Consider the following 24,568-nt stretch of genomic DNA (forward strand, 5'->3'; position numbering starts at 1 on the left):
GACAGTTCTGGGTAATGTCACTGTTGTGCCATATTTTCTCCACTTGATGATGACTGTCTTCACTGTGTTCCATGGTAGATCTAATGCCTTGGAAATTCTTTTGTACCCTTCTCCTGACTGATACCTTCTAACAATGATTTCCCTCTGATGCTTTGGAAGCTCTCTGTGGACCATGGCTTTTGCTGTGAGATGTGACAAAGAAAATTTCAGGAAAGACCAACTAGAGCAGCTGATCTTTACTTGGGGTTAATCAGAGGGACTTTACATGATGGCCGGTGTATGCCGACTCCTATTTAAGAGGATTCTGAATGTGATTGCTTAATTCTGAACACAGCTACATCCCCAGTTATAAGACGGTGTGCACACTTATGCAACCACATTATTTTAGTTTTTTTTTGTTTTCTTCCCTTCACCTAAAATATTTCAGTTTGTTTTTCAATTGAGTGGTACAGTTTATAGGTCACAATAAAGGTGGAAAAAGTTCTGAAATTATTTATTTTTGTCTCATTTTTTTACAGCACAGAAACCTGACATATTAACAGGGGTGTGTAGACTTTTTATATCCACTGTAGCTGTATGTATGCCCCTTTGTCAGTATACATGTCTATATATATATATATATATATATATATATGTATTTACACTTATGTGCCCCCAGGATGTGGGCTTATATATGCCCCAGGTATATGTTGAGTATATATATGTATATAGATGTGCTTCAAACATATATGTATATATATATATATATATATATACACAGTACAGACCAAAAGTTTGGACTCACCTTCTCATTCAAAGAGTTTTCTTTATTTTCATGACTATGAAGGAATCAAAACTATGAATTAACACATGTGGAATTATATACATAACAAACAAGTGTGAAACAACTGAAAATATGTCATATTCTAGGTTCTTCAAAGTAGCCACCTTTTGCTTTGATTACTGCTTTGCACACTCTTGGCATTCTCTTGATGAGCTTCAAGAGGTAGTCCCCTGAAATGGTCTTCCAACAGTCTTGAAGGAGTTCCCAGAGATGCTTAGCACTTGTTGGCCCTTTTGCCTTCACTCTGCGGTCCAGCTCACCCCAAACCATCTTGATTGGGTTCAGGTCCGGTGACTGTGGAGGCCAGGTCATCTGGCGCAGCACCCCATCACTCTCCTTCATGGTCAAATAGCCCTTACTTTCAAAGTTTTCCCAATTTTTCGGCTGACTGACCTTCATTCTTAAAGTAATGATGGCCACTCGTTTTTCTTTACTTAGCTGCTTTTTTCTTGCCATAATACAAATTTTAACAGTCTATTCAGTAGGACTATCAGCTGTGTATCCACCTGACTTCTCCTCAACGCAACTGATGGTCCCAACCCCATTTATAAGGCAAGAAATCCCACTTATTAAACCTGACAGGGCACACCTGTGAAGTGAAAACCATTTCAGGGGACTACCTCTTGAAGCTCATCAAGAGAATGCCAAGAGTGTGCAAAGCAGTAATCAAAGCAAAAGGTGGCTACTTTGAAGAACCTAGAATATGACATATTTTCAGTTGTTTCACACTTGTTTGTTATGTATATAATTCCACATGTGTTAATTCATAGTTTTGATGCCTTTAGTGTGAATCTACAATTTTCATAGTCATGAAAATAAAGAAAACTCTTTGAATGAGAAGGTGTGTCCAAACTTTTGGTCTGTACTGTATATATATATTTAATGCTGGCTAAGATTCCCCACAGTTCCGGGTGCCCCCTTCCCCCAGCTGAGGAGAGACCAAAATCTGGAAAATTTTGTCCAGTTTTGGCCACTTCAAAGGACAGAGAATGAATTTAGATCCTCTGTCCTTGCCGGAGATGTTCTACACTACAATGGCCGGGGAACAAAGAACTCCCCCGCCCCTGTAGGTCGCATACCTCCGATTCTGCAATTACAACAGCAGGACGTATAGAAGCGTGCGCCAGGACGCGCGGACTGGCGCAGTGAAGTCATAATAACCCGGCAGCGATGCGCTAGGACACCAGAGACCCGGACACCCCCCAGAAGAAAGAGAGCGCAGGCAGCTATGCGCCGGGCTGCGCTAGCAGAGGAAAAGCGCATTCTGCGCTGAGCAGAGAAGGTCCCCCCATTGAAAAAGCGCAGGCATTAACCCCGGATGGCTAAGGTAACCCCTATACCACCAACGATCCCACAGCCACCAATTCCATTAATCCTGTGACTACCCCTGCCATAGCCCTGCTAATCCCTGCCCTGCAGAGCATTATCCCCTGTAATCCCTGAAGCCCAGACTGCCCTGATCCCTACCCCTGCATCCCTTATCATTAACCCTGCTGCAGTTTATCCCAGGACCCCTGCATATTTACACCAGGACCCCTGGACCTTTACCCTGCAGCAGCTACCCCTTCCTGCCATACCCTGGTTAACCCTTACATTGATGGTAACTCAGTAGGGACAGTGTGTAGCCAGGTGGGAGTTGCTACTATGTACGTGTGTGTAAGTGAGTAAATTGTATAGCTAGTTTGGAAGGTGAAATTGTATTGTATTGTGTGTAGTGTAGTTAGGATTGTGTTTACTGTACTGCGGTGTGTGCGTCTGTGTATATATATTTATAACCATTGATATATATATAGATATAGCGTAATAGACTGTATTTGTGTTGTGTAATATTTATTTATTCATAACATACAGTGTATACTCTTTTATTGTAGCATTAAGTCGCACGTAGTTTAGTGCAGTGTAGAGTGAGGTAATAGAGGACGTTTTTATTTAAGGTATAAATAGGCGGAGTCATCAATAGATGACTCACGCCTATTTATGAATATTAATTATTGAGCACCCAAAATATCAATAATTAATATGTCCCTTAACAGGGGCCTTATTTCTACTGTGGGCTCTGTGAGGGTATTATTAATACTGGAGGGCTCTCCTACTAATGGGGACACTCTTGGGGAGCATTATCACTGTTGGGGCACTGTAGGGGCAGTATTACTATTGGGGGCATTCTAGAAGGGAATTACTATTGGTGGGACTATGAAGAGCACTATTACTATGGGGGTACTCATATTTCTTCAGGATAGTATTTGGGGGTTTTGGGGAGCGCAGCGAGCAGAAGAATAACACTGTGGGGACTACAGGTTGGGGGATGATGATAGAAATGTGCGGAAGCTAAGATGTATGTGTTACACTCTGCAGAGACGAGGCGGCTGAGAGAAGTTATACGAACCTAATGGAGAGGATGATGACAGAGAAGATCTACATCAGAGGAGACGTCACCTGGAGGCCTTGGATGTGACAGGTATGTGCTGCTGTATAGCAAGTACAGCAAAATGCGGTGTGTGGGGGGAGACTTAGAGAACCGGGCCATATTTATTGGGGCTTGGGCCCCGGATCTTTTGAGACTCTAGCAACGCCCCTGACGCCAGAGTACAAACAACCCGTGTAACACTGACAAACAGAGAAGCATCACTAGGAGAGCAAACATTCACAGGCAGCAGTTCACAGAAGACACCGCAGCCAGCACGTAGCACCAAGCCTGCACAGGAGGCAGCCTGCAGCCAGTACACGAGAGGGCATGCAGCCAGCCTACACGGAAACAACTGTCATAGTCAACCGCACTGTGACAACTTTGTTTTAAAGAGGACCTGTCACCGCTCCTGACATGCCTGTTTTAATAGCTTCATGCATTCCCCATGTAATAACAATTCTGAAGCATCTACTCTTATGGCTCTATGTTGTACTATTCCTTTATTATTTCTACGTGAAGTTATGAATTAATTGCTATTAGCCTTCAGTAAGGGTACAGAGGGAGGTAACCATTTGGGGGTGTACCTCCACAGACTCACTCTATCCAATCAGTGCTGCCATTTTCATACTGTGCAGGTACAACCCCCCCCCCCCCCCAACTGGTTACCTCCCCTCTCTACCCTTACAGAAGGCTAATAGCAATTCATTAAAACAGGCGTGTCAGGGGTGGTGAAAGGTCCTCTTTAATGCTGTAAGTAGACCCGTCTCGGTACAGCATTAAAATGTATGGGCTACGACGAGTTGAAATTAGTCTTCGGTGAATAACTCGGGCATTCGATTTTTAAACTTGAGAACCGTTTTCAAACAGGAATCTGAAGTCGGCTTCGGTGCCAGCTGGTACCTCGGTACTGAAGCCGACATCGGATCCAAGTTTTAAAATGGTTCAGAAATCAAATCCTGAAGTTATTCACCAAAGTCCCGCGAGACTTTGATGATAACTAGGATCCGAAGCTCCATGCACTCAACACTATGTGGGAGGTCGGGAGAGATACTGTTGTACGGCCAGCAGTTATGGAGGGTGTAGGGGCAGCCTAATACGTGGCACATTACTCCACAGAATTACCAAATGTAAAATGCGCAAAACGATAATTAATAAAACTGATTATTTTATGTCTAAACTATTTATCGAACGTGTAAATCGTCGCCCTCACACGTGTCCCTTCTGTCCTGTATTTCCAGTCCGACTGAATACACAAACATTACTGTCTGTACTACACACAATGCCTGTCATGGGGTAAACACCAGGTACCATGGCTGCAGGGCTGGGGTCTCCTATAGGTTTTTTGGACGTTTTTTTTTGCGTATTTTTGGTGTGTTTATTTTATTTTTAACCTTTCTGCTGGCAGTTATTATGGGATTTTTCAGTAAAAAAACAAAAACAAAAAAAATACAAATCCAACAGTTCATTGGAAGTCTATGGGTAATAATTAATGTGTCACACACAAAACGGTATTTCCGTAGGTGGTGCTTTTTGGGTCAGAGCCATGTTATGTGTGCTCTGGCATTTATGTCTTATTGAACGTACATCGTTTTTTATGTCGTGCTCAACAAGAAACGCAAGTGGCAGTGCTGTTTTTGCATGGACTTTTATTTTTCGTACCAATGTATTTTACCCATACTTCTCTGCAGAGGAAATGCCATTACCTTCCTATAAAGAAAAAAGTAAGGCATACAAAAAAAAACGCATTATATGATCAAAAACGCCACATAAATACGCTGACCAAGCCTGGAGTCTTTTCACAAAGTAATAAAAACACACAAAACTGTGCGGCAGCACCCTAGCGGCATAACTGGCCGCCCCGCGTGTAGGAGAAACGTTACTGGCTTTATATTATTTAATATGAGGGATAGGGATAACTAGTGCTTTGAGGGATGACAAGGTTTATACAGACACATTGGGGGACATTTACTAAGCATGTTGCGCCAGAATTATGGAGTAAAATGCGCCCAAAAAAATGGCGTTTCAATTTGCGCCAAATATATCAACGGTTTTCTCCAGAATTTTAACCGTAAAGACTGTATCACGCCAGAAATGAGTTACAAACGTCAAAGTGGTCAGAGCTATCAAATTAGCGCATATCACGCCTCATTTATCATCCTCTTATCGGCAGAAATGGCTCCATTTGTTGCGGACAATTAGGCTTAGCTTATGCGGTGGTGTTTTGTGTATAAAAAAAAAAAAGCCTTATTTATGGCATAAAGATGTAACTTTTTGTCAAAAAGTCACATTTATGAAAAGATAAACCAACTCGTTGTGGGAACAAGTGACAGGTAAGTATTAAAACGGGACGCATTTATTTTTATCTAATATAAATGAGCTAAACAGCAGGGTTCTGTCAGTAATATGCCATTCAACAAAAACAAAACAATGGCCGCTTTCAGGCGAGCGCATTGAGATCCGTCAGTATTCTGGCTCAGGATCCTGATGATATACCATCAGTATTGCCTCAGGATTATTACAGGCGTATTTCTTCCTACCTTCATTATTTATGCACATACTGTAACGTGCGTATTTGGAAACAAATCCGCACAAAACTCGGACATGCTGCGTATTTCAAATACTGACGGAAATTATACGCCCGTGTGAATAGCTCTATTCATTAACATTAGCAGCAGATTGCGAAACATTAAATCCGGACTATATACGCATTGCAAATACGCTCGTCTGAAAGCGGCCGATAACAAAAATGTCCAGAGTCTGAGACAAATGTCGAGATTTACCACAGGAATGCAAAACAGGGTGAGGGGGGGGGGGGTGAAATGGGGCCTTTCAGTTTTAAAAAGTTGCATTTTTAGTGGTATTAAGGTAAAAATGTCGCAAATTAAGAAAAATAGGTGGAAAATCAAGTTTATATTTAAATGTGAGGCGCGCCTTTTGATACATAAGGTGAAACAAATCAATTTTGATTTGTAATGTTACTATTTTTTGGCACAAATGACGCCATTGTTGATAAATGCCCCCCCAGTTTATTTCTCCACCAGACGACGAGCTGCTCTGAGGTAAAGTCCGCGCTTCTCCCCTGGGGCCCGCAGATTCCCGCCTCAGCCAGCGGTGGTCACATGACCTCCCTCCAGTTACAGTCAGGGCTCGTGGTGTGACGAGTGGGCGGGGTCACAAGGCGGGACAGCAGAGTGACAGGAGGCGCTCGCCGCTGCTGCCGTGATTGACCCGGGGCTACGTGTGTCGCGGGGATGCGGGGCGCCATGGGAGCGGCGTACACCCGTCTGCGGCGGCTCACCGACTCCCTGCAGGACCCGGAGAATGTGGCCCGCTTCCAGCAGTTGTGCGGAGTGCAGAGCTCCTCACCCTACGAGGAGAAGGACACCCAGGAGGCCGCCGGGGACGGGCCCAAGCACCGGGGAAACCGGCATCGGAATGGATTCCTGCTGGAGAACGGAGCTGCCGGGTGTAAGGAGGAGGCGGAGGAGAAGAAGATGCAGCCGCAGCGGAGGAACTCCCTGACCGGGGAGGAAGGACAGCACTTCATCATCCGCAACCGCCTGCTCTTCTACCTGTTCACGCTGGGCACCGAGCTGGGCAACGAGCTCTTCTACATCTCCTTCTTCCCCTTCTGGATCTGGAACGTAGACGCGCACGTCGGGCGGCGGGTGATCGTGGTGTGGGTGTGGGTGATGTACCTGGGCCAGTGCACCAAGGACCTGATCCGCTGGCCCCGGCCGCCCTCCCCGCCCGTGCTGAAGCTGGAGGTCTTCTACAACTCCGAGTACGGCATGCCCTCCACCCACGCCATGTCCGGCACCGCCATCCCCCTCACCCTCCTGCTGCTCACCTGGGGCAGATGGCAGGTAAGCATCCCCCGGGGTGATCACTCTGGTGTCCGAGGTCTCTGCTTGCTGTCAGTGAGTAGAGGCGGTTGACAGGCTAAAAACTGATGTAGATTTAAAGGGGTTGTCCATCTTCAAAGTGTCTTGGAAGTCTACTGGCCCGTGCTGGGTCGGGTCCCCGTCCCTGTGCTCTCTCCACTGTGTTTGCCCCTAGGGTGGGTTGTCATGTTCACTGCTGCAGCCAATGACTGGCCTCAGCGGTGACATGTTGCATGACACCAGGTGGGGTGGTCATTTACCGCAGCAGTGCATGCTGTGGGACCCGGTGATCTCTCCGCTGAGTTTTGATCTTTGCCCACGGCGCGGTGGGTGATGTTCACTGCTGCAGCCAGTCGCATGCCACTAGGTGGGGGTCATTTGCTGCAGCGATGCATGCTGTGGGTCCCATCCCGGTGATCTCTCCCCTGAGTTTTGATCTTTGCCTCCAGGGAGGTGGGTCATATTCACTGCTGCAGCCAGTGACTGGCCTCAGCGGTGCCATGTTGCATGCCACTAGGTGGGGGTCATTTGCTGCAGGAGTGTCTTCTGTGGGTCCCGTTAGGGGTGGGCGATATGGCCTAAAATCTATATTGCGATCTAATTTTAAGCATGTGCGATATATATCGCAATATATTGTTTTCTATATTTTGGGGGGGGGGGTTAAACTTTTTTTTTAAACTTTTTATTTAATAACTATTAACCTCCTTAAAGGGAGTCTGTCACCAGATTGTGACCTTATAGACCGCTTACATAGCGCTCTAGCATAGCAGTCTATGATTCTAATGGTACCGTTGATGTTTTCTTGTGAAGTTCCCCCAAGGCAAAAACTGACTTTTATTCATATGTAAATTAGGGCTCGCAAGTGCCCAGGGCGGCGTTCACCTCGTTGGAGCCCAGGCTGTTCTGCCTCTTTTCGTCATATCCCCGCCCCAGCCTCTTCCTTTGCGTCCTCCTTCTCTGCAGCGAGATCCCGCGCCTGCGCTCTCCATTGCTTGGCCGGGGCATGTGCACTGCGATGCCCATTGTGGGTGTCTCTGGTCCGCCTCCTCGCCGCTGTTTCTACTGCGATGCCGTGCCCACAATGGGCATCGCAGTGCGCATGCCCCGGCCAAGCAATGGATAGTGCAGGTGCGGGATCTCGCTGCAGAGAAGGAGGACGCAAAGGAGGGGCGGGCAGAGGAAGAGGCTGGGGCGGGGATATGACGAAAAGAGGCAGAACAGCCTGGGCACCAACGAGGTGAACGCCGCCCTGGGCACTTGCGAGCCCTAATTTACATATGAATAAAAGTCAGTTTTTGCCTTGGGGGAACTTCACAAGAAAACATCAACGGTACCATTAGAATCATAGACTGCTATGCTAGAGCGCTATGTAAGCGGTCTATAAGGTCACAATCTGGTGACAGACTCCCTTTAAGGGCTAGAACCCTTGTCATATTCACCCTAATAGAGCTCTATTAGGGTGAATAGGACTTTACACTCTCCCTGATGCCCTGTGCTTTGTGCACACAACAGCAGGAGCTGACCATGGCAGCCAGCCTCTCATGTGCCCCCCCCCAGCCTCTCATGTGCCCCCCCCCCCCCAGCCTCTCATGTGCCGCCCCCCCCAGCCTCTCATGTGCCGCCCCCCCCAGCCTCTCATGTGCCCCCCCCCAGCCTCTCATGTGCCCCCCCCCCGCCTCTCATGTGCCCCCCCCCCCAGCCTCTCATGTGCCCCCCCCCCCCAGCCTCTCATGTGCCCCCCCCCCCAGCCTCTCATGTGCCCCCCCCCCCCCAGCCTCTCATGTGCCCCCCCCCCCCAGCCTCTCATGTGCCCCCCCCCCCAGCCTCTCATGTGCCCCCCCCCCAGCCTCTCATGTGCCCCCCCCCAGCCTCTCATGTGCCCCCCCCCCAGCCTCTCATGTGCCCCCCCCCCAGCCTCTCATGTGCCCCCCCCCAGCCTCTCATGTGCCCCCCCCCAGCCTCTCATGTGCCCCCCCCCAGCCTCTCATGTGCCCCCCCCCAGCCTCTCATGTGCCCCCCCCCCAGCCTCTCATGTGCCCCCCCCCCCAGCCTCTCATGTGCCCCCCCCCCCAGCCTCTCATGTGCCCCCCAGCCTCTCATGTGCCCCCCCCCCCAGCCTCTCATGTGCCCCCCCCCCCCCCCCCCCCCCCAGCCTCTCATGTGCCCCCCCCCCCCCAGCCTCTCCCTCTTAGCCCCCTCTGGTACCTCAAACCCCCTCCCCAGTATTAATCATTGGTGGCAGTGGGCAGTTCCGATCGGAGTCCCAGCAGTGTAATGCTGGGGCTCCGATCGGTTACCATGGCAGCCAGGAGTCACGCTACTGAAGTCCTGGCTGCCATGGTATGTTAGTGAGCAGCATTATACTCACAAGCGCCGTGGCCGCCGGTCGCTCCTTCTCATAGGTCTGTGCGGCGCATTGCTAATGCTATAAGCATTAGCAATGCGCCGTACAGACAGAAGAAGGAGCGACCGGCGGCCACGGCGCACGTGAGTATAATGCTGCTCACTAACATACCATGGCAGCCAGGACTTCAGTAGCGTGACTCCTGGCTGCCATGGTAACCGATCGGAGCCCCAGCATTACACTGCTGGGACTCAGATCAGGACTGCCCACTGCCACCAATGCAGAGAGTCGAGACTGAAGAACATTCCCGGCACCCGACCTCTGACAGGACGCTGTGATCCGCGCAATTAACCCCTCAACTGAGGGGTTAATTGCGGCGGATCGCAGCGTGCAGTCATAGGGGCCGGGATATGGCCGGACATGAACGCTACGATGGTATTCAGGCATTCATTGGTGGCGCAGTGGCCACAGTCCCTCCCCTCCTCCTCCTACTCTGTTCTTATTGGTGGTCAGCGGCAGCTGCGCACAGTGGGGAGGGAGGGACTCCCTCCTTCTCCACTGTGCCGGCTCAGGAGAACATGGTGCGCGCCGAGGGCGCGATCATTCACTACCGCTCCGTGGTCATATCGCGGTCCGGCGATATGCACAAAATCCATATCGTGGCACAAATTTATATCGCCTATATCGCCCACCCCTAGGTCCCGTTCCCACTGCTGCAGCCAGTTGCATGCCACTAGGTGGGGGTCATTTGCTGCAGGGGTGCATGCTGTGGGTCCCGTCCCAGTGATCTCTCCGCTGAGTTTTGATCTTTGCCCCCGGGGTGGGGGGTCATGTTCGCTGCTGCAGCCAATGACTGGCCTCAGCGGTGACATGCCACTAGGTGGGGGTCATTTGCTTCAGGAGTGTATGCGATGGAGAGCTGGCACTGAACGTTCAGGAGCAGGTAGGTATGATTTCCTCGATAGGTGCTACCGGGTGGGCGGAGGGGAGGGGTATTTAAAAAAAAAAATAAACAACACTTAGAAGATGATCAACCGAGGGGGTTGTCAACACAAATAACGGAACATAACCGATGCAAACGGATCTGACAGATACCATGGACTGTAATCGGATCCGTTTGGGAAAACATTTATTTAGCGGAGAAAGTCCTGCATGCAGGACTTTTCTGTCCGCGATTTTTGATGAACTCCGTGGCGGACCCTCCAACACCGATGTGAACGAGCCCTTAAGGGTATGTTCACACAGCGGATGTTTGTGACTGATTCTGCACAGAAACCACCTCCCATTGATTTTAATAGGAGTCAACGCCGTTCGTGCGGCCAAGGATTTTATATTTTTTTTTATGTGCAACATTTCCATCCTAGATGGACCCCATGGGAAGCTGCGGCGCGAGTCTGCCTGAGGTTCAGTTCCATTCAATGGAGCTAAACCAAGAGCATTATCAAAATACTACCGCGGTTTCTATCACGGGATACGTGGCAGATTTTGACATTTGGTGTGTGGACATACCTAAGGGCTCATTCACGCAGTGGAATTTGAAGACTGAATTTAGTTTGGCGCGAAGCCGCGAACACCACATCAATATTCCAGCAGTGCTGCAGTTCACGGATTCGCGATTTAAAGCCACAACCTCGCTAAGAAGAGGCGCGTCCCCGGCCCAGTGTGCACACCGCCATGGCTGGTGTCTGCTTGCGGTCTAGGTCCGTGGTATCCAAAATGGAGCAACCATGGCGGTTTCTGCCGCGGTATACGCGGCGTCAAAATTCACCATGTGAACTTGGCCCTAAGGGGTAAATCCTGCAGCCTTTTGTCTCGCATCCACAGCAAAATCCATGGCAGTCCCGTGTGGCGTACCCTCGGGGGCTATTCACGCTGCGCTTGAAATGTATGTGTTAGATTTCCGGATGTATATCTCTGATGGAGGCCACGCTGGCAGCAGACTGTAGAAGTATGTCATGCTGATGTATACCAGCCTGGCACTTACCCCAGAAACTGCACGCAGTGTGAATTCCGCCTGAATTACGGTGAGAATTGCACCGCTACATTTTGTAATGTCCCACCTTCTGTCAGTGGTGGTCCCCATGCTGGACAACCTCTTTAAGTCATTGCTGCCTGCACCGCAATGCGGGAAAGTGAGTGAAGGTCGCGTTTCAAACCGCAAGTTGTTAGGACGTGACAGTGGCACGCAGTCCCGTCTCGCACCAGTCAGGGTAACCTGTCAGTCTGAACACTGCCCCATTCACTTTCATTAGTTGTTGCGCAGTCAGTGCCACGCTGCAATACTTGTCCATGCCATGGCCAAAGTCCACATGTAACCCTAGCCTTGTGCTGTTCACAGCTGATGGTTTGCTACATTTGTATCCCGGCTGGAGCGGAGGACATCTGCGCAGAAGTCTCTGGTGGCCTGATGGTTTGCTACAATGTATCAGTGCTGGAGTCCTAGCTGGCACAAGCTTGGATACATTGTATCAAATCCTCAGCCGTTTAGGTCTGCATAGGATTTCCACCTTGGGGGAGGAACAATAATGCTCCCATTCAGTGACAGCAAGCAGACATTTTGAAGAATTAGTGAAGAATTGATGGTGTTTTGTCATTATTATTTTTTTATGTAGTCCTGTAAGTTTTACTTGCATGCTGGGACTTGTAGTTCACTAACGGAGGCTAAATATCTGGGTTTGCACTTCAGCCACAGTGTATGTCTTTGCTGCTGACATTATGAGACTGTGTGTCTCCGACACGGTGACATTCATTGTGTTCTGACGTCCGTAATGTGTCCTCCAGACCCGGACCACCCATAGTCCAGGTGAAAGGAGATGCCAGAATGCCTTTCAGGGGTAGTCGCAGGCACAAATGGGCCCCGTACCGCTGAAATGAGTAGAGCATGTTCTCTCATGCCATTTATCTCTATGGGACTGCTGGAAACAATCCTTCGGCTCTGTTCATTTTGGGAGTATGGAGACCCCGTTCTTCAAGTGGTTGGACTGTGGATAGGGGACAACATCCTCTAACCAGAATACCCCTTTAAAGGGGTCATTTAGCATAAGAGCCGATCAACCCAATAGCTGTCCCTATGCCGTGGCCCTGTTCTTTGCCATTTCGGGTCCCATGACTGCCTCAGCCAATCATGGACGTCAGAGGTCACATAAGCTAGCCTGCTGAAGGGAGCTGGAACGGAGCACTCCAAAGCTGGACAAGCCCTTTAAATGGCATTTCGGTTTCATGAAATAGATGACCTATACTTGGGTTAAGTCATCAGTTTCAGGTCAGTGGGGGTCTGACTCTTGGCACCCCTGGCGATTGGCTGTTTGAAGAGATTGCGGCACCTGTGCAAGCGCTGCGTCCTCAGTGTTTGCCTGCCTGCCAGCTACATTCTAGCGGCTGCGCAGTGTAATTACAGTTGTTCAACTTCATCCCTTTCATGTGAATAGAAGTGGAAGCTGTAATTACACTGCCCCACCGCGTGCAGGTAAACCTTGCAGAGGATGCGGCACTTGCACGAGGGCCACGCCCCGATAAAGCAGCTGACCCCCACAGCGGAATACCCCTTTAAAGGGTTTGTCTGGCCTAGACTCGGACCGTGCCCAAACGGACAAAAAAAAACACATCACCTGACCACAGGCTGCTTTGAGTCTCTGCCAGAAGTGGCTCTGTCTGTCCCGTGACCACTGCGGTCGCATGTGCTAAGATGGCAGGTTGCTAGCAAGGATGTGCTGTTCATTCACATGTGACTGTTGAGGCCACTGATTGGCCGCAGTGGTCACAGGTCCCGGCTACGAGCTAGGTTTGGTTCTGCGGGGAACGGAATCATCCAGGAACGCGGCTGCAATGTCCCAAAGTTGGAAAATCCTTTTAAGGCTTGGCTTTCGGTTCCATCCCTTTATACAATCTCTATTAGAAGCAGATGATGTTTGGTGGCGGCGGCAGGAAGAATGCAGCTGATGTAAAGGACGCAGAGTTCACCCGGGCAGATGCGATTGTATCTGAGCTGAAGCTTTCACCATGTCCGCTGCTTTCTAATACTGTTCTGTTTCCTAGGAAAGAAAACAAAAACTAAATAAAACATTCTCTGCACCGCTCTGACCGTCAGTGGCTTCAGCCCCGTGATGCAGGATGCGCACATGCTGCTCCAAAGCTTCAGCTGGATCTTGTGGTTCCACCGTGATCGCCTTCTTCTCTCAGGCTCCAGCCGCTATCTTACATTTTTGTGAGGCCTACTTAGCTGAGGCAGGGTTAGCTGGGCGGGGGGTGTGACCAGCTTACTAAAGACAGAAAACGCTGCAGATTTTGGCACAAATCCATCCATGCCTGTGCTGAGGTAGATGGTTCTGGCTTTATGACCATCCAAGATGGAACACATTTATTAAGCATTGTGCGATGCAGCTTTTTAATACATTTTGCGTACTTTAAACTTTTGTTTAATAAGGTTCTCCAGCTTTTTGACCCTTTTTGTAAACCCTCCCGCCAGACTTGTGGTGGAAAAAGCATGCCTACTTACTCCTGCCGTTCTCTTGTGGTCCACCGCTGTGCTACAGTCCCAGCTTGGACACTCCTGGCACGGACTGGATTGTGTATGTTGCTGCAGCCAATGACTGGCCTCTGCGGTGACCTGTTCCACAAGCGGCACATATGATCCCAGTGTGTGCCAGACTTTTACAAGCAGAGGGAGGCAAAGTGGACTCAAGGAGCCGGGGCCGTGCGGCAGGGAGCAGGTAAGTATGCTTCTCTCAGTAGGTTTGGTGGAGGGGAGACAAAAATTTGCTAAAAAGCTAGAGTACCCCTTTACGACTGGCATATGATTTTTAGGTCATCGCAGAACCTGGATAAATTTATCATTTGCTTGGTTGGCAAAAACTAGCGGTAACCTCTGAGACTGAATGGCGTAAGCTTTATAAGACCTGGTTTCTGGATCTAGCGAGCAGCGTTGCTTGTCCTGTACATATAGGTGATAAAGTCTTATCCGGTTCCACTTCAGCGGAACGTAATTGTCATTGTCAGCAGTATTTTTAATCACTAAGACGTCTCCTCCGCTGACCTTTGCTCCGGTGTCTCATGGTTCAAGAGGGAATTGCTTGTTAACGGGAACGTCTGGCAGGGAAATAGTCTCCAAGCTCCTGAGACCCACCACCAGGTTCTCCTCTACTGGAGGTTCTGGTGGTCAGCTCTTCTGCGGGACAGAAGGTGACTACCATCATCTGTTGAAGAGCATGCAGATCTGATGTGTTCACTGCTTTCCTGGGGCAGTCTGACTAGCTGCATGCTGTTGGAGATAAAGATAAGAACTCGTGCACACAGCCTTAGTTTCTGTCCATATGCGATCCGCATTTTTTTTTTGCAGATGTGTTCTGCAGCCCTGCAAAATAAAAAATAACATGTGCTATTCATTTCCGTTTTGCTGACAAGGGTAGGACATTTCTACAGAACGAAAAAATAAATGGCAGCATGCACTTGGCGGGATCCGTGATTTGTGGACCGCAAAACACGGCCGTGTGCACAAGGCCCAAGAGTAAGGTTGGGACATTGCATCGTTTTACAAAGTCGCAGTTGATAAACTTCTGATGTCGGAGCCGGGAGGGGGCGGCCGCAGCTATCACAGCAACTTGTGGTATGACAGTCATGTGTTGTAGCTGGCATGCATGGATGTTAGCTGAGGAATAGCTTTGATGTTAAAAAGCATCTGTTCCTAGGACCACAGAGACCCCCCACAGTCCTCTGTCAATGAGGTGACTGCTCACTGCTGCAGGGCAAGTGACCCATCCCAAGCCGTCTACGGAAGACTCCAGAAGGAAAGCCCCTCTATTCCCCCAACATGCCTTGAATCTGCTTTCAGCAGAACCCGTTCAGTTGTCCTCTCCTTCCTTCGATTCCTTTCCTCTCTTGTGTTCTCTCATTTCTTTTACTGGTATTTTTTGCACTGGAACACCACTTTTAAAGGGCACCTGTCAGCAGATTTGTACCTATGACACTGGATGACCTGTTACATGTGCGCTCCGCAGCTGAAGGCATCTGTGTTGGTCCTGTGTTCATATGTGCTCGCATTGCTGAGAAAAATGAAGTTTTAATATATGCAAATGAGCCTTTAGGAGCAACGGGGGCGTTGCCATTACACCTGGAGGCTCCGCTCTCTCTCTACAACTGCCACCCCTTCCCACTTCACAGGATAAGGTAGTGTAAACATGATCACGCTAGGCCCTGTTAATCAAAGTGGAGCGGGCACAGAAGTTGCAGAGAGAGTAGAACCCCTAGGAGTAATGGAAACATGGGGTGTGGGATTTGTCACCCACCAAGTAGCTCACCATCTGCGGGCGGGCGCCGGGCGGGCGGTTTACTTTAAGTAACTGCATCTTTATTTTACCTTACAATCGTGACGCTCCAGTAACTCTGCAGGCAGAGCGGAGGGCGGCGTAACGTCACTTACTCACGTGACGCGCCTGCTCCGCCTCCTTCATTCATATAGTGGGCGGAGCAGGTGCGTCACGTGAGTAAGTGACGTTACGCCGCCCTCCGCTCTGCCTGCAGAGTTACTGGAGCGTCACGATTGTAAGGTAAAATAAAGATGCAGTGAGTGATTAGTCTGCTGTGAGCAGCAGGGCCGGGGCTGTTATGGGTAGGGGGATCGGTCTATGGCACTGCTATGGGGAGGGGGGATCTGTGCACTGTTATGCCCATAACAGTGCACATATCCCCCCCTCCATAACAGTGCACATATCCCCCCCTCCATAGCAGCGCCACCCACAGATCCCCCTCTCCATAACAGAGCCACCCACAGATCCCCCCCCTCCATAACAGTGCCACCCACAGATCCCCCTCTCCATAACAGCGCCACCCACAGATCCCCCTCTCCATAACAGAGCCACCCACAGATCCCCCTCTCCATAACAGAGCCACCCACAGATCCCCCTCTCCATAACAGAGCCACCCACAGATCCCCCTCTCCATAACAGAGCCACCCACAGATCCCCCTCTCCATAACAGCGCCACCCACAGATCCCCCTCTCCATAACAGCGCCACCCACAGATCCCCCTCTCCATAACAGAGCCACCCACAGATCCCCCTCTCCATAACAGAGCCACCCACAGATCCCCCTCTCCATAACAGAGCCACCCACAGATCCCCCTCTCCATAACAGAGCCACCCACAGATCCCCCTCTCCATAACAGAGCCACCCACAGATCCCCCTCTCCATAACAGAGCCACCCACAGATCCCCCTCTCCATAACAGAGCCACCCACAGATCCCCCTCTCCATAACAGAGCCACCCACAGATCCCCCTCTCCATAACAGAGCCACCCACAGATCCCCCTCTCCATAACAGAGCCACCCACAGATCCCCCTCTCCATAACAGAGCCACCCACAGATCCCCCTCTCCATAACAGAGCCACCCACAGATCCCCCTCTCCATAACAGAGCCACCCACAGATCCCCCTCTCCATAACAGAGCCACCCACAGATCCCCCTCTCCATAACAGAGCCACCCACAGATCCCCCTCTCCATAACAGAGCCACCCACAGATCCCCCTCTCCATATATAATATGATTTATTAAATTCATGAAAAAGAATTATTAATAAAATCATTAAAAAAAAGTATTTTAAAAGTATTTGGGCAAAAAGGCAGTTTCGGTCAAGGGCATCCTGAATTTTCGGTTTCGGACCAGAATTTTCATTTCGGTGCACCCCTACTTTAAACCTCTTGCTGTAATATAATTGGTCTGGCTGCTTAGTTCTCATTTATTTATGAGCGCTTTCGCTGCCGCTGACCCGTTTCACAATGTGATACCCCTCTCATTTATTTAAAGGAGTATAGAAATAGTCCTAGACCTTCTGTAACAGTCTGACCTCCCAGGCCTTTACCTATTGTGCAGCCATTGTCACCCAGATCAGCACTTCTAACCGGGGATCCATGGGTCTCTCTTTTTGCATCTCGTTCACTGGTGCTTCCACTTTTGACTGTAGTTAGGTTCCTCGCTTTTACTCATTCTTTCAGTATAAATGGTCTTGGTGACTGTCCAGAAAAAGAGTCTAAAACCCTTGAATTTTCTAATCGCCAACTGATTATTACTTTGGAAAAGAATTGCAGGACTTCTCCATCAGGATGATCCTTGCAGCCAGGAAGCGGAGGCGTTGCTTACCACTTGTGCCTCTGATAACGGCAGCAGAATCCATAAACAGCAGCACAGTAGTTTTTATATAATCTGTAAGGGGTTCCTCTCTCTAAAGCAGGGCGACGGTGACAGATTCGTTTGCAGACAACAGGATTCAAGTCTAAATTGATGCTTTATTTTATGACACTCCGATAATTTACAGGCAAACCCAGTTATAGTTCACTAGGTACGGTGAAGTTCCAGCACCACAAAACAAAAGCCAAACAAAATAAACCCCTGCCCGTCTGGGCTCTAACTAATACAGGTTAGTTTCTAGCTCACCTATTGAGCGCAGGTCACACACAGAGACTCCGGCATCTCTAGCCAGCTTCCTAGACTTCTTCCAGGCATAACTCTCCCAGACTGACAGCCTGGGATGTGCTTTTATTTCCCCCTAACGATCCCAGCTGGCTACACCTGGGGATCCCTCAGGCTAGGGAAAAATCTGCCCTGGAATGGGGGTGGACTAGGGAGGTCCCACTAACAAACCTACTTTCCCAGTCCAAATAAAATCCAGCCCTTGAACTTTTAAAACAAACTCTCAGCAAGCTACACCTTGCTGAAACCACTTAATCTTTTCTGGATTTTACTTACCTCACCCAGTTGAGGAACCTGGGTGAGGTATACACCCCCACCTTTCAAGACTTTTCCATACACTTTACCACACATCAATCCTCTTCTTTTACACAGAGATCAGATTGCGAGCATAACATCCGAGCGGTTATTTACCTGCTACTGGGGACGAAACAGCCCCACATGAAGCCATCACAGGGGTCTTCCCAAGTCTCTTATTCCTGCCATAGTAAAGTTCCTATTTGACCAGTGGGGCTCCCACCAGTCATGACAACAGGGTCCCGAAATGAATGGATTGGGAGGTCAGGCGTGTGCATCTCTTTGGAATAGAGAGCGCTTGTATTCTGCTATCTCCTGCAGTCACATAGCGATCAAGTGTGCATGCCTGACGTGCTGCCGCATTTCGGAGGGGCCCCATGTGGGATAACTGGGTTCTTGTGATTGGTGGGGTCCCAGCGGTTATCCCCTATCTGGCTGTATTCAGGACAGATGCTTGCTTTCTGTTACTGTATGTACTCAAATAGTAGTCACCCACACAGGGAGTCAAGTGGTTGCTAGGCAGTGTGGGTTCGGCATGCATGAGGAGCCTGCATCCCCTGAATATAATGGAGGCCATTTTGCTACCACAGGAGGCATAAAATAATGTGGGCTCAGCATGCATGTGGAACCTGCATTCCCTGAATGTAATGGAGGCCAGTATCTCACCAGTTAATGTGGTATTTAGTGTTAGGTTCCCGTTTTACTGAGATCGCCTTGACGTTTGGCAGACAGGCCCAAAGAATTTTGTACAAAAAAACTTGCCAAGCATCTCAAATTTATTAGTGTAGCATTTGCACCAGAATACTTTCTATTATTTTGGCATTATTGTACTTTTATTTGGTTTGCAAAGTGCTGTTGCACTGTATATTTTATTTATTTTTTGCCCCTAGGCAACATGAAGCGCCACCCCCAAGAGGGGGAGCTCCAAAAAGAAAAATACAGATTCTTTGCAGTTACTGGAGTGGAATTGGACTTTAAGGGGGTATACCAATTTTAACCACCTTCATCAGACCACATCTTATGCAGTGTAATGAAGTCAGGCGGCACAGCGTACTGGTTGAGGGGTGCTCTGTTTGTGTGGACGTAATCCCAAAATCAGAAGAATGAAAGAAAACCGGCACTCCCAAAAATCTTTGCTGGTGATAGATTTATTGGTCACTCATATGAAGCGCGGCGTTTCGACACTCACAGGTGCCTTTTTCAAACAAGAAGTGAGCAGCAGTATGACTCATACTGCTGCTCACTTTTTGTTTGAAAAAGGCACCTGTGAGTGCCAAAACGCCGCGCTTCATATGAGTGACCAATAAATCTATCACCAGCAAAGATTTTTGGGAGTGCCGGTTTTCTTTCATTCTTCACATCTTATGCAGTGACTAGCGGTGTGTGCTATGCTCCCATTCACTTTTATGGGAGTAACCTACTTGGCCCACCATGGGTGCTGCATAAGAAGGGTATTCCCATCTCCGCCATGATTGGTTGAGATGGAAATATCCCTTTAACTTCTCTTTATCCTGCTGATATTCAAGAAGCTTAGCAGTGTACGACTCGGGAAGTCAACAGGAAGCCTCAAGTTTTGCTGATATGTCTTATGCCATGTCCAAGTTCATTGAGGTGCACTGATAAGATTGGATGGTTAGGAAATCTGAGGGCGACCTTTTACCTGCACGTGCTTTTATTGTGGTGCTGTCACTGGTCTTGAGCAAGGATCACAAGGTCACAGTATTGTGTAAGTATCTCCATTCACCCTAACTTATTTTTTGTTTGTTTCCCCTTTTAATTCAGTTTCCGTTTTTTATCGGGCTTCTGCTTGCCGTATTCTGGTGTTTCTTGGTGTGCCTTAGCCGCGTGTATATGGGAATGCATTCCATCTTGGTAAGTCACGTGGTTTTCCCTTCTTTATGGAAACTGTTTTGCATTAAATCCTAGTAACAGTGGCTGTCATCTTGTTTTGAAATTGCAACTCCCAGCATGTCAAGGCAAGCTGGGAGAAGTAGTTCCAGAACAGTTGGAGAGCGACAGATTGCAGACTTCTGGATTGGAGAAGGGGCTTAGGGTACTTTCACACTAGCGGTAGGGGACTCTGGCGAGTGAACAGCCTGTCTGACCGTCCTGTCACTAGTTCACGTGTGCCCCCAAACTGCCGCTCCTTCCCCATTGACTATAATGGTGGCGGGGGCGGAGTTCCGACGGCTGCGCACGGCGAGAGGCAGCCGGACTAAAAGTACTGCATGCAGTACTTTTAGTCCGGCTGCCTCTCGCCGTGCGCTGCCACTCCGTCTCAGCCCCCATTATAGTCAATGGGGACGGAGCGGCAGTCCGGGGGCACATGTAAACTAGTGTCAGGACGGATCCGACAGGCTGTTTACCCGCCGGAATGGCCTGCTGGACTTCCCTGCCACTAGTGTGAAACTAGCCTTTTAGTCTGTACAGTTTATGACAGCGCAGTCATCAATGCTGTGCCCCGCAGTAAGCCGCCCCCGAGTGTCCATCACACGACCAGGGAGGTCTGAAAGTAAATAATAAGGCCACATGACTGGTGCTTTAAAGATGCATTGTGCATCCATATTTTGGACAAGTGACCCGGCCGCAAGTTTACAGGCCAAAACTCGCAGCATCATAGGGATCTACAATGCCGTGAGTTCTGGTCAGTTAAAGGGTTTCCTGAGATCTTTTTACTGATTTCCGGATAGGTCATCTGCATCAGATAGGTGGGGGTTCGACACCCGCAACCCCCACTGATCAGCTGTCTGAGAAGGCAGTAGCGTCGCAGCCTTCTCTCAGCTCACCAAACACAGCGCCGTCCATTTGATAGCTGCTTTGCTTGGTATCGCAGCTAAGCCCCAGTCACTTCTATGGGGCTGAGCTGTGCGTAGGTCATGTGACTGATGAATGTGACATCACATGGCCTAGGGAAAGCAGAGGGAGCCGTGGCAGAGGATGGTCATCAATAAAAACATTGTTGAAAACCCCTTTATGGGTCACGTCTGAAATTTAGACGCATCATTATCTCCGTAATTACACTCGTGTGAACCTGGCCTGAGAGTTACCATAAAAATGACAGCAAGCAGAGATCCTAAGAACCTTTAGGAATTAATACAGAAAGTATTTTGGAAAACTATAATTTTTATATATATTTTTTTATTACACAGAGTATGTTCTTTTTGCCGAACCCATAATGCCCATGAAATGGCTTGACCATCCTCAATTTGTCTTTAATAATACCCCCGATACCAGTCCCCTGCTGCTCCCATGCCAAGGCTTCTCTGGTCTCCCTCCAGCCTAAGTTTACCAGGCTCCATCGGTCACCCTGTGGCGGGTGATTAACTGCTGCCACGCATCGAGAGGACTTATCATTGCTGGCACTGGGTGACCAGGGGCTGGTGGGGGATCAGAGAGGCAGTGGATCGCTATTACTACTCTTGTATTAAAAATAAAATATATTGGACAAACACCTTTTAACAATTTGCCTTTCATCACATTTTCTTTAGCTCGGGGAAGTCACGGCGATTACCCAGTAACTCGCCCTCTAGAAAGTCTAGGCCAGATGAACACATTGAAGGAGGTTCTGGTTTCCAAGGGCATTCATATATGTCTACATGTAAACACACTCTGTCCCCTGGTTTACAGTAGATGTACGGTATTAAAAATGGATTATAATACAAGTTTGAAGTTCTGTAAGAATGCAAGATTTTTATATATAAAAGTTTATTTAAAAAAAAAACACTATTACAGGACAAAGCTATGGATGCCAGAGTGATGAATTCCATAGTTTGTCCTGCTCGCTGCATTCATATAACTGTGCACAATAGAAATAAGGTTAAGACTCTGTTCACATGCACATCCATGAACCCATCAGAGCCCCTCATCATAGTGCGCTTGCAGCGCATTTTTTTTAATCTCCTGCCAAAATGACAGACACCCCAGTGCGTAATCTGAAGGATCCTATTGTAAGTCAGCAGGGTCCGTCAGTTGCTTCTGGTGTCTATTGCGGCAAACCCGGTACTGCTTGTGCTTCCCATTTATGAGGAAAGCCTTGACGCTGATGTGAACAGAGCCAGCGATTACTGTGGCTATGCTGCTGTTCGCACCGTTTCTACCTAGGACCACGTGCCATTGGCAGCATCTTCTAATCTTTTCCATTCTTTTCCCGCAGGATGTCGTAGCTGGTGTCCTTTATACAATCCTCATTTTGATAGTCTTCCATCCCGCTCTGGATATCATTGACAATTTCAACCTGACTTATGAGTATGCCCCCCTCATTATCATCAGCCTGCACCTAGCCCTGGGCATCTTCTCCTTCACGCTCGACACATGGAGCACGTCCCGTGGAGACACGGCAGAAATTCTTGGCAGCGGAGCCGGGATCGCCTGCGGGTCGCATGTTAGTTACATGCTGGGGCTCCTGAAGGAACCACCACCGGATACCTTGCCCCTCGCTATTCCACCTTTCACAGTGACTCTCTTAGGAAAGGCCATGCTTCGGCTTTTGGTCGGGTTAGTAGTTTTATTACTGATCCGAGCAGTCATGAAGATGATCACCATTCCTCTGTCTTGCAAAGTGTTTGGCATTCCTTGTGATGATGTACGAAAGGCAAGACAACGCATGGAGGTGGAACTCCCGTACCGATACCTTACCTACGGCACAGTGGGATTTGCAGTCATGTTCATCGTCCCCTATCTGTTCACATGGATTGGCCTGCATTAAGGATAGTGGAAGGGGTGATGTTTTTTAACGATTTATTCCAAAACCCTCAAGACAGACTTGTCGTCTTCTTAGAAAGGAGGGGCTACAAAAGTTTAATAATTGCTATTTTCTAAAGTGCACTGGTCGGAAAGCAGCTTTTGGACCTAAAGCGGTCCTAGATTATATAAATTTTATTTTTTTTCAGTTTAATTTCAGCTACTTGCGCAAGCATAGCATCTGTTGGTTTTATATCTGAAAACCATTTTTTCTTTAGATTCAGGTACTGTATGAAACTGCTTGATAATTGTGCCTTTCTTTTGCTAATAATTACCAATGCCATGTATACTGTGATGTTAAAGGCAAGCATCCAGAACATAGCTTGAACTATAGAAATAATTTTTACACGGCAATGACAATGCCTGTTGTCTGCATGTGTAAATCGTTTTTAATGCAGCGGCACTATAATACCAGGAATATCCTGGGCGAGACGGCAATAGCCATGTCTGTGGGCGTGCGTCTTTATACTGTGTACCATGGAGGAGAGGGTGCCCACAAAGGGATCACCTTGTTGGCGCTGTGAGCCAGGCGTCCTATATCCTGCAGTGCACAGCCATCTAGTTCAGCAGGTCCGGGCACCATCGGCACTAGGTTTAGGGTGGAATCGCACATGTGGTTTTTGACGCAGTTTATGATCCAAAGCCAGGAGGGGATTCAAAAAGAAATGAGGACTGTAAGGCTAAATGCACACTATCAGGATTGCGTGTGGATTTTCCGCGCGGAGAATCCGCACCGTAGGTCATGTACATTGTATTCTATGAGAATTTGAAATTCTCAATGCACACCTTGCAGATTTTTTCCGCGCGGATTTTGACCTGCGTTGCGGATTTTAAAATCTGCAGCATGTCAATTTATTTTATTTTTCCTGACCGGATTTTATTCATTCACTTAGTAAAATCCGCACGGATTTGCCTGTGAACACCCGCACATGAATCCTGACTGTGTGCATGTACCTTAAATCAAGGACTTCTCCTTCCCTCTGGATCCACTTCTGACTTTGGCTTTAAAAACAGCATCAGAAACTTTATGGGCCTGATATATCACAGGCCTTTCCCCCACTGTTGTCCATGGGTAGTGTTTGGTAATACATGTCAAGTATGCTTTGGCAGGTTTCCTTTTGATGTTCCCTTCTAATGACCACTATGTACATTTTCTTCATTTTAACCATTTTGTATCTTACATATTAGCCCCCCCGGTGTGTGGTTGTGCTTCCCCATGTATACGTGTGATGAGACATTTCACTTATTCCATATACAATATAATGTATGCCTTGCTATTCCTACTTGGAGAATAATACTTTAGGCACTGATGGTAAAATGGGTGGCTCCTCTCGACCCGCACACTTTGCAGCAGCCCTCTTAAAAAAGAGGCCTTGGTTCACCATCCTCACTGGTAGCTCTACATTTATGGTACGGTAATATTTCAGAATTTGGGTTATTTTTTTGCATGTAATGCATTAGACAAGATGGCTTACACTCTGTGGAGGCACATGGCTGCAGGATATTTTATAGGAGGTGCAGCTCGTCCGCTGGTTAGGAGCCGGTGATGTCTGCACTTTGTTCCCGTTTCCATTTCATCTTTTTTTCACGTTTTGTGCAGCTCAGCATCCTGAAGGT

At 48.5% G+C, this 24,568-nt stretch overlaps 1 protein-coding gene across 1 annotated transcript; it reads left to right on the forward strand.

The window, feature by feature from the left end:
• The first annotated feature begins 6,412 nt into the window (after nucleotides 1-6,412).
• On the forward strand, nucleotides 6,413-23,084 carry SGPP1 (sphingosine-1-phosphate phosphatase 1). Its single transcript, XM_040411755.1, has 3 exons — nucleotides 6,413-7,096; nucleotides 19,994-20,083; nucleotides 22,365-23,084. Exons 1-3 carry the CDS (start codon nucleotides 6,482-6,484, stop codon nucleotides 22,914-22,916), a joined length of 1,257 nt encoding a protein of 418 aa, XP_040267689.1. The 5' UTR covers nucleotides 6,413-6,481; the 3' UTR covers nucleotides 22,917-23,084.
• The last annotated feature ends 1,484 nt before the right edge of the window (nucleotides 23,085-24,568 follow it).

The sequence above is a fragment of the Bufo bufo genome, chromosome 11 (assembly GCF_905171765.1).
Source record: "Bufo bufo chromosome 11, aBufBuf1.1, whole genome shotgun sequence".
NCBI classification, from domain to species: domain Eukaryota; kingdom Metazoa; phylum Chordata; class Amphibia; order Anura; family Bufonidae; genus Bufo; species Bufo bufo.

What these genes read in the sequence shown, in the direction of transcription:
- SGPP1 (XM_040411755.1), top strand. Translation starts at nt 6,482, where the DNA reads ATGCGGGGCGCCATGGGAGCGGCGTACACCCGTCTGCGGCGGCTCACC. An exon ending in TCACCTGGGGCAGATGGCAG is followed by an intron (nt 7,097 to 19,993) that starts GTAAGCATCCCC and finishes CTTTTAATTCAG; the next exon opens with TTTCCGTTTTTTATCGGGCT. An exon ending in TGGGAATGCATTCCATCTTG is followed by an intron (nt 20,084 to 22,364) that starts GTAAGTCACGTG and finishes CTTTTCCCGCAG; the next exon opens with GATGTCGTAGCTGGTGTCCT.